The sequence below is a fragment of the Styela clava genome, chromosome 8 (genome assembly GCF_964204865.1).
Source record: "Styela clava chromosome 8, kaStyClav1.hap1.2, whole genome shotgun sequence".
Lineage (NCBI taxonomy): Eukaryota > Metazoa > Chordata > Ascidiacea > Stolidobranchia > Styelidae > Styela > Styela clava.
This window is the reverse complement of record NC_135257.1, coordinates 14617573-14627793: the sequence shown is the minus strand read 5'-3', so window position 1 is coordinate 14627793 and position 10221 is coordinate 14617573. Positions and strand designations below refer to the sequence as shown.

The 10221-nt window shown below is 33.7% G+C and overlaps 1 protein-coding gene across 4 annotated transcripts; it reads right to left on the bottom strand.

Moving 5' to 3' along the window:
• Positions 1 to 82: 82 nt before the first annotated feature.
• LOC120345931 (cysteine-rich with EGF-like domain protein 2) lies at positions 83 to 8463 on the bottom strand. 4 transcript variants are annotated; one of them, XM_078115047.1, is made up of 10 exons: positions 8289 to 8462; positions 7442 to 7638; positions 7204 to 7253; positions 6807 to 6845; positions 6534 to 6586; positions 6280 to 6406; positions 5737 to 5937; positions 4753 to 4857; positions 2652 to 2867; positions 83 to 897 (listed from the first exon to the last, which is right to left on the bottom strand). In XM_078115047.1, exons 1-10 carry the CDS (start codon positions 8400 to 8402, stop codon positions 800 to 802), a joined length of 1200 nt encoding a protein of 399 aa, XP_077971173.1. In that variant the 5' UTR covers positions 8403 to 8462; the 3' UTR covers positions 83 to 799. The 4 variants fall into 4 exon arrangements, with proteins under 4 accessions (XP_077971173.1, XP_077971171.1, XP_077971172.1 ...); XM_078115045.1 differs by having other exon boundaries at positions 83 to 2867; positions 8289 to 8463; XM_078115046.1 differs by lacking the exon at positions 4753 to 4857 and adding an exon at positions 4216 to 4314 and having other exon boundaries at positions 83 to 2867; positions 8289 to 8463.
• Positions 8464 to 10221: the final 1758 nt, after the last annotated feature.

The following is a 10221-nucleotide window of genomic DNA, read 5'->3' as shown; positions in this document are numbered from 1 at the left end:
AATAGATAACAAAAAGGCGCGTCACAGAGGGGCGCAACAAAATTGGATAAGGAATAACCGCTACACCACCAAAAAATGAAACTTTTTTCGTTCACAAACAATTTTATTCGACATGATTTCGAAGACAGCTTCATAAAATTTACGATTACAAGAAACGAACTACTAGGCAAACTACAGGCAAATGATGCAGTTTAGCATAATGCTTAGAAATTGAGTGTCAAAGATGCTATTCGATACAGTCGCTGGCAAAACACGTCCATTGAGCATTCAATTTACCTCAACAATGGCAAAATTCTAGCTAGATTAATTGAACTTTGAACTAAGAAACACGAACTCTAACCTCCACCAGGAACTAAGACACCGCAAATGATAAAAATTGGAATCACAAAAACTGAAAATAAAGCATGCTTCACAATGAGACTCAATCAAACTGTATGTCAAATTCAAAGCATGCATGGCAGCATGGCGCGTGAAGTAGCGATGCCAAACATTTTCGAAATAAATAAGACCAAATTGAAAATTGATTTTTTTCATGTTAAATCGAAGCAGCTTCCCGACTGAAGCTCAATCTGCCTCGTGTGGTGCACTTTGCACCCATGACTTACACTTAAATTGTAGGAATTAGCGATTTGAATTTCTCAATAATAGTCCCGTCGATGTGTAAGATCCTGTATCGCATGATAGGTCAATACATAATTATGAATATTTAAACAGTGAACATTATAAACTTTCCTATAAAAGTCAATAAGACGCTTCATCAGCCGTCGTCGGCGGCAGTGTATATGACTACGTTTCAGCTTCAAAGTTCTTCCTTTGTTTCCTCGGACTCTTTCTTCTCGCCATCTTCTTCAGTTTTTTTAGTTTCATCTTCCTCTTTTGGAGTTTCTTCTTTTTTCTCTGCGTATCATAAACAAAGGTTGGATGCAAATATCAAGCGCGATCACTGACTACGAACTAAAAGTTATACAAGGCTGTTGGGATAGGATATTCACTTTCACCGGGGTAGGGAGTAGCCGATAAGACACCTGACCATATGGCAAACCACTGCATCTCGTCTGGTCACCAGTCTATGTTAAGCATGGAAATATGTTATTAATAATACGGATGTTAATAGCTGTACAATACGAAAAAAATTTTCAGACAATTTCAATTGAATTGTCTGTACTAAGTAAATAATAGAAGCAAAGAATACTACTCTTGAGTATATTTTGGGGAGTAAATCTTTTATATATTACACTTTTAATAAACATGGAATTTTACATTGGAAAATTAGGAAAAAAATTACGAAAGGCCATAATTATACTAGTATTACGACCGAATTTCGATAAAAAAAAACGCAAAGCTATCCAGGTATGATTTTATCAGATGTCCGTAAGCCTACGTAATACATACATTTAAAGTGCACAAAATCACAGTGACCAATTATTTACAATAACAGCGATTAGAAAAGTGATAAATAGAACTGCGAGATAAAAAAGTATCAAGTGATGCATACATGACTTTACTATCGAGTACCGTTCGTATGGATAAAGGGCGACTACATTTTACTTCAGAGTGGAAAAATTAAAAGAGAATCAGGACGAGCGGCGTGGTCAAGATTAAAAGAGAATCAGGACGAGCGGCGTGGTCAAGTCCTATTCCAACATATCTAACAGTTCCAGGCTAGACCAGTACAGATTTATGTTAATATCAATTTCAACAATGATCTTACATACAGACAATCCATAATGTATATGTTTACAGGGGTAAAACGCCAGTGAATTAAGAAACTGTAACTATTTCCAATCAATTTGGTAAATACAGTAATTTGGTAGTATATGAATATGTAAAGTAAATAAATAAGAGAATATACAAATTTTGTGACGTTGATGTCAAAATGCTGAATTTTCAGTAAACAAAATACGGTTGCATAATAAAATAAATAGGTGTTATACAATACAGACATATCCTCATTGACAAATATTAGTGGCAAGAATATGAAATTGTGATGGATATCAACCAAATTTGGAATTTTGCATCAAAATAATTATTGTTGGATCTTGGATGATATGCAGTCAAATGTCATTCAGCGCAACTATGGATGAAATAACTAAGTTATAGACCAAATTCAATCAAGTATAGTGAAGCCAGCATATATGTTGGACATTAGATGTGTAGGATGTCAATAAAACTAAATGAATTTTTATTCTTTTCTTAATAGTTGATATCAGTAGTGATATTTCGCCTATTAATGTAACAACTCTGATAGAAATTGAACAAAATAATAAATAAAAAGCACATGGTACACATATAATATCACACGAGTCCATAATGATTTGGGTGAGCCATTTGAATCAGAAGAACACATAATGATCTCATGTGCTCCGAGTATCCAGATCAAATCATTATTTGATAGCTGGTTAGTTTAAGGGTACGTAATAGCTACAATTCTTGATGGGGTTGTGGTATCATGGACATGGCAAGCTCATCAGTTTTATCTGATGCCCACCAGACGCCTGCACCGATTATGCTACAAAAGAACAATGCGGTCCAGATTAAATTCCCACCCGCCGCAGCAGTACCGATGATGCATATAACAACAGCAACTACAAGTCGTTTTATATCATCATCACTGAGCGAGTCTTCTACTTCGTTTCCAACTACAATCTCACCCTCATCTGCTTTTTCGGCCTTTCCCTTGTCTGCTGCCTTGCTAGGAGCAGAAGGTGGTACCATTCTTGAGTATATGTTTGGATCGGGCTGGCACTGCCCAGAAACGGGGTCTCTCCTGAAATATCGTGCACATGCGCACTTGTAGTGTCCCAGTGTATTGACACAAACTTCGTACATACCAAGACAGATTGCTCCACTGGCACATTCATCAATGTCTAAATATTATCAATACTCCAAATCAGACACCGACAAATAAGGATAAGGAAATATAGTTGAAGAGCAATCAAGTCTATCCAGGTTTTTGCAACTTAACTGGAAAGGGGCTTGATTTATTTATATCTGATATAGAAATTTCGTTCCAAAGTCAATTATGAACTGGTCTTCAACTAAATTTCCTTTGTTTCGTGTTTACAAATGCTGTGCAAATAATGATGATGATCACCGTGATCATACTCTAAGATATCTAAATATGTTAGTTTTGTTTGAAACATTAGTATGCCAGTGTGAGAATTAATATCAGCAGTCAATTCAGGAGTAACAGATCTCGGAAAACATGGGCACAAACAGGCAGGAATGACACTATCAAGACACATGTGTTTTAAATAAAGTGCATTTTTGGAATTAATTAATTACTGGAAAAATGTCATACTTGTTTGCAAAATCATACTTTTCTGTTTTAAAATTATTGTAAGCCTGAAATTTCACCATTTATATGTTCCAAGGAGATGGATGTTTTTTCAGGTCAGTTTCATTTGGAAGCTATACAAGCACACAACCGAAAGGCATTTGAATACCGGCGAGCAGCGACGTTTTAAGAATTTCAATTACGTTTAAAGAATTAACCATTCTATGCACACAAATGAACAAAATGATATCATTTTCCCAGATGAAACACTAAAGGACAGACCACAACAATGCACAACTACATGAACAATCAACATTTGATGACAAAAAATTCATAAGTGTTATGAAGTTTTCAACTATGATGATAAAATTCATCATTAGCCAGTACTTGAAATGATTCTACAATATCTAAGAATTCATCAAAATTCCTTGATATTTAAGTTGAAAGATTTTAATGTGATTTGCTTACAACAGTTTTTTTTATTAATGATCAGTTTTTAGAACTTTTACTTTAAAATATGTTCAGCATTCCTTTCAAAATTGACAAGTATCTTCCTACATATTGTGAGAAATGGCATATCGTAGTCCTGTATAATTACGGTACTTGTAAATTCCATGGACTATCGCAATATCACTGTTTGAAAAGTTTTGATTTTTTGGCATAATAGAAAATTTCAAATAAACATAATAATATATAATGAGAATATAGACTCCAAGGGGAAATGTTCAAGGCTGAACAGATGTATGAAAGTTAACTGTGCTCAAATTAATTATGAATTTATAATCACAATTTTGTATGCGGTTCTGCAGTAATACCAAGTACCCATGAAGCAGTTTAAATGCATCACCATGAATATATATTGTTGTAGGAAACTACCGTATATCATGAGGTGATGAGATGTCATGAAATGATTTCAAAATGTTTTGCTTTCATTTTACCTTGACATAAATATGGATAATTCATAATCATTCCTTGTTTACATGAGTGGCAATGTCGATAAGAAGGTCCAAAACAAGAAGAGCACGCTGGGTTACATGCTGCAAATAGTGAAATCTTGACAGCACAAATGCAATTTTTCACACAAATGCAAAACATCATTTAATCCCAGGATATTTACACTAGGGATTAATTTCTTCGAGCAAGCAGGGTTATTGTTTTTTATATGCAGAACAATATGTTACAGACTCATTTGTTAGAATACACAAGGGTGTTGATTTTCAAGCAAAATCTCAATAAGCCTAACTATGCAAAGTGAGAAAATTGCAAAATGAAAAATTATTAATAAAACTTTTGTATCGTATGTTGTTATTGTTATATTTGAAGATATTCAATTTTCAATAGGTCAATACATAATCACTTAAAAATAACTTACTGAAACGCAATAGAAAAAGCTTAAGATATTCTACAAACAGCAGACGAAACAGAGTACAACACAAACGTTAGTACAGAAACAACAACAAGTTCTGCGATAAAACCTTGGCAGATAAATGGGTGACGCATAATCAGTCCGGGACGACAGGAAAAACAATTAGTGTGTAGTGGGCCATAACATTTGATACAGAATGGGTGACAGGTCCATGCTGAAAAAAGGTCATTAAATGGCACTTTTAAAAGAAAAAATGTACCCCCACATATAAGAACAAACTTCCTTATGTAGGTATATACCAAAAGACTGCATTGTAGATAGGCTGATCATTCACTAATTTTAGCATATCTGAATAGATTAACATAATCTGACATGATATAAGTGTTCACTGGATATTAGGATGAAATGCTGCATATATTTTTATCAACATTTCTAAATGTATATATTCGTTTGAAGGCATTTAATGTGTTTTAGAATAATAAATGCTCAGATAATCTTATACTGAGGACGGACGAAGTCGCATGATATCTTTAAAAATGTTCCATTTTATATTTTACAGAGGATTAAATAAAACAATCAATACAGTAGAATCTGTCTTGAGCATTGTCCAAAACATACTGACAGATGTCATCATAATTAATGCAGGACAGGGCATAATTTATTCATAACTTGTAACTAGCAATATGGCATTGGTGATGGAAATGTAAGACTAAACAATGGCAAAAATAGGTTGATACGATCTGTTAATGCTTGCCACAACACATAACTTTCTTGGTATGAAGGTTTGGAATTTTCTACAGGAACAATGATGGTATATCTTACACTATTCTGCGCAATCACTGAAAATCATTACAGCGAGTACTATAAGTTGGCCGCAAACGAAAACTCAAAGCATGCATGTGAAAATTTTTTGAAATAGCAAGATTTCCAATTTACTTATGGAATTGCAGTTCGGTGCAGGCATCCAGTGAAATAAAATGCATACAGGACTGATTACGCACCATGCGACAGCATCATGATCCCACAGTCCACAACACAAATATTTTTAGTTTAGAGCTATAATGAACCAAAGTTTAAAATATCGCACACATACCTTCGCAAGAATATGATCCTTCATTATTCGCACAGTATGTACCAACAGGACACAGGTTTGCTTGTTCAACGCATTCATTTATATCAACACATTTTAATTCATCTTCATTATCAATATTTTCTTCTGATCTATATCCATCCATACATGTTGAACATTCGGTCGATTTATTACCTTTGCATGTTTTACATGAGTTGTGACATACTGCAATAAAGATATAACAAAAAAATTACAATTAGGATGCAACAACTTCTGAAATACTCACTTCGGTTCAAATACTGATTGAATAAACATTTTAGATAACGACATCAAAACCTATTTTAATAACATGCCACACTATTCCTAGTTTGCTTGAAAATTTTACTTCGATCGAGAATTATTTTTATGATCTGCAAAAAAGGTAATATTCTTTATACAAGTCTGCCCTTGAATGAGCTTTAAAAAGCAAAAATTTGACAAAATGAGACAAATTCAGAGTAATAATATGATACCTGAATATTCAATGAAATGTCAAAATGTTTTTCAATTACAAACAAAAAATCTTACGTGCACACATAGTATAAGTATCATTACGAAAGGTTTCAAAATGTTGATCTCCACAATCGCTGCAAAATTCACCAGAATATCCATCATCACAAACACATTTGCCTGATCCCTCTCGATCACCAGCTCCCTGGAAATATTGAACATTTCATAAATTATCAACCAGTTACAATAGAATTATCAATGATTTTGACTTGGAAGCAACAAAATAAAAACTAAAGTAAAATTGATAACAAAAAAATATTCATATTACTCACTTCACACTTTCCACGTCCAAAGCAAACCTTGTCGGATGTACCTTTTGGACAATCTAAAAAGAAAAACATCGTTATGTATGAATGATAGAAGAAAGTGTTCACTCATTTTAATTTTTAACAATATTATTATTACTAGTGAAGTTTGCTTAAAATATCAAATCTGTGGGAAATTCTAGAATAAACAAACATAACCAGAAAATGGACTTGATTCACAAGCTTCCAGTGACTGATTATCAGTCGGACATAGATAAATGACAGATATTATAGACATACCTTCACAATCTGCTCCAAAAGTATCATCAGGACAACAAACTAAAAAAATGCAACAGCATTAATAACATCTTGGACATGGATTCAAAAAGTTCAACATTGAGAAGAGTCAATTATGAATATACATCCTTAAAGCATCCATAAAGCTTATTAAGAGTGAATTCAAATAAATAGAGCACATTACAGAGCACAGTTTTTTCTTTGCATATAAAGCTGCTTAAATTTAAGAATATACTGGTATTCATGACACCACGGAAGTGCAAAAAGCTGAACTAGCAGTCAATTCGAAACTAGCATTGAGATTTTTTATTAACAATAAACCAATCTGCAATACTCGACAGTTTGATTCAATTATGATTATAAATTAGAATAGATACCTAAAACCAATAGAATCAAATACCTTGCGCTTCTTCAACACAGAGATAATCAAACAATGGCTTCTCATCTTGTCTGAAAAAATAGTTTCGAATCTCAGATATTTGCTTATAAAAATACAAAAATGACGACAGCTGTATTTCTCATAGGATACACGCCATTGGCGATAGCTAACCTAGACTACAAGCGAATTACTAAAAATTTAATTAAGCCCAACATAGGCTGCAATAAAAAACAATTTAAATAAAAAAAGGATGTCTTACAGGTTTTTGTACCAAAATTCAATTTTTTCTTCTTTTTCTTCTAAGATAGTGTTACATCTATGATTGCTTTTGCTACAAGCATATGTGTCTAATATTTCAACCAATCTTGTTTCACTTGTTTTATATTTTCCAAGCTTTTTCTCCTCCCATGCGACATCGCCACCTTCAAAATTCTTCTTTTTTGTTTTATCCAGACCCTGAAATTATTAAATATAACTCACACAACTGCATCAAGCTGAACTGAATAAAGGGTAAAACAATTTTGGATTTCAAAAAATGTTCTATAAAGACAAATTTAATATTTCGTCTATATTTCATTTACTAGAATTAAATATGTAGCCTACGTATGCTCAGATGTTGGAAGCAATCAGTAATTACAGAATAATAAACACTTGGCCTATTAGTTTCAGCTATGCTGCTATGGGACATTTCATATTCATAGCAATTTATCACATCTTTCATCTTACAGTCTCACGTCTGCATCTTATTTTAGACCAGTGTTCCCTCTAAGGTGTGCGCGTGTGCGCGCGCACACAGCTTTCAGAGGCTACGCACACGCATAGATTTACTGCGCACAGACGTATTTCGATGTAATGTAAAAATGTGCGCGGTTGGCAGGTTGAGAAAGTTTGTTGTTGGCCCACCTATCACCCGGTTAGAACGCCGAAATTTCCTCATTGGTTTTTGCACAAATATTAGTCATTTCCAAAAAAGTGCGCACACAACAAAATTTCTGCGCACATATACTACAAAAAATTAGAGGGAACATTGTTTTAGACCATATAATTTAACGTTAAAACGCTTGCCTTGGTGATTTAATAGCAAAATGGAAAAAAGAGTTACTCACATCTAAAATTCCCCTTGAAAGATCTCGGCATCCATCACATTTAGATTTTGTTTCCTCAGCATCACAAATTGTAAACACCAATAATAATGAGATGAGAATAATTGATTTCACCATTTTCAATACAATGTATAAATATTTTAATATATAAAAATCTATTCTGAAATTGAGATTAATATAGTGTATAAAAATCCGACAAGACAGGTGACATAGCGATAACTGGATAAGCTCATCTGGCAACATAACTAGATGCCTCAAAATAAAGTCGTTTCGTGGGTTTTCCCCTACGTTCGGCAAAAACATGAAAGTTACCATCTCCCCAACCGAGGAACTGAAAATATGTCTTGGAGTAAACCTTACTAAACCTTCACGAACCAATATAATTCACGGTTTACATCTTTCGTACCGACAGTACAGAATAGAATCGTCACGAACGCAAAATCGTAAAATGTTGGGCTACGTGTACTCTCGACAATCACTATCGCAAAATAAAATACAATCTGTCGTGATCATTGAAGCATAGGGACGCCGGCAGCGCGATTCAATAAATATTTAACGCATATAATTATCAATAAGTATTGCATTTTTCATTAAAAGCTTTTTGAATGCATAAATACAATAATGAATACATTTTGATAAATAGTTTGACAGCTGATAAAAATAATAATAACAATAGAATCATATCAAGAAACATAAGATGAAGATCTAAATGAAGCGATCTTATAGCGAATTAAAAAATATTATCTCTCCAAAATCTCAATATTATCAAATTCTATAATTTTGTAAGGCCGCAGTTTATCTTTAACAATACGCAAAAATTTCCATCCTGATTTAACAGATGCTTCAAGTTTATTTTCTATCAAACAGTGTATGGTGATTTCTCAAACGACAAATCTGCAAAGTATCCGTTACTTCTCAAACTTACAAACTGAACATAGGCATACCATGACATACGTTGATGTTCCTTCGCCAAGGAAGCAACCAATTTCAATATAATTTTCTCTCCAACATGTGTTTTTCAATAATTACAACGTGGATTTATTGATTTTTGCGTCATGAAGTGGGCCAGCCGTATGCTACTTTACCGGTACGCGTTGCCGGTTGTTAGCCAATAGAAATTCGACAAATAATTTTTTTGTTCCCGCGCCGCGTTAGCCATTCTTTTACTGCCTGGTGACAAATTAAATTATACCTAATGGTGCTTCAATTAATATTTTCAAGCATCTCGTTGAATTCGTTGTCTGTATTGCAACATAACATGATTGAAATACATTGTTGCTTCGTATGTAATACTCGATCATCGCAATGGCAAACCACAAAATGTCCCGTTTTAAGACACATCAGCAAAACATTTTCGTTTAATTAAAATTGTTGCACAATTTCCAAGTTGTTGGTGCTCAGAATTATGCGGAAGACTCGTAAAAATGGATTGCTCAAAGAGCGATGCAGAACATGTCAGAACACGTGATCAATAACGTGACATTATACCTTCCATGCCTCTTTATACCTGGTAAAAATGACTGACAAGCTATTATCATACCCACAAAAAATAGGGATCGTGCCTTATGCCATGCCTGAATGACATTGGATATTGTTCCAGGGGCATGAGCGACTACCAAAAAGAAGTGGGGGCAATGGCTGAAAACTGAAAAATTGTGTAGCACGTTTCATATTGACATCCTATATATATATATATAATTGTTTGTTTATGTCAACATAATAGAACTATACGCAAGCCACACTATACAGACACACACGACATATGCTTCAGAAATTATTCAAAACCAATGTACTTTCTGTACTTCCATAAATATGTCATGTCATATGGAATGTAGACCATTTTTTCAAATTACTCAATTATGAGACCTATAGGACGGATCGTCGTTTTATCAGGTAAATGAAATTTTCTAAAAACGCCAAAACGTTGTCCTATGTC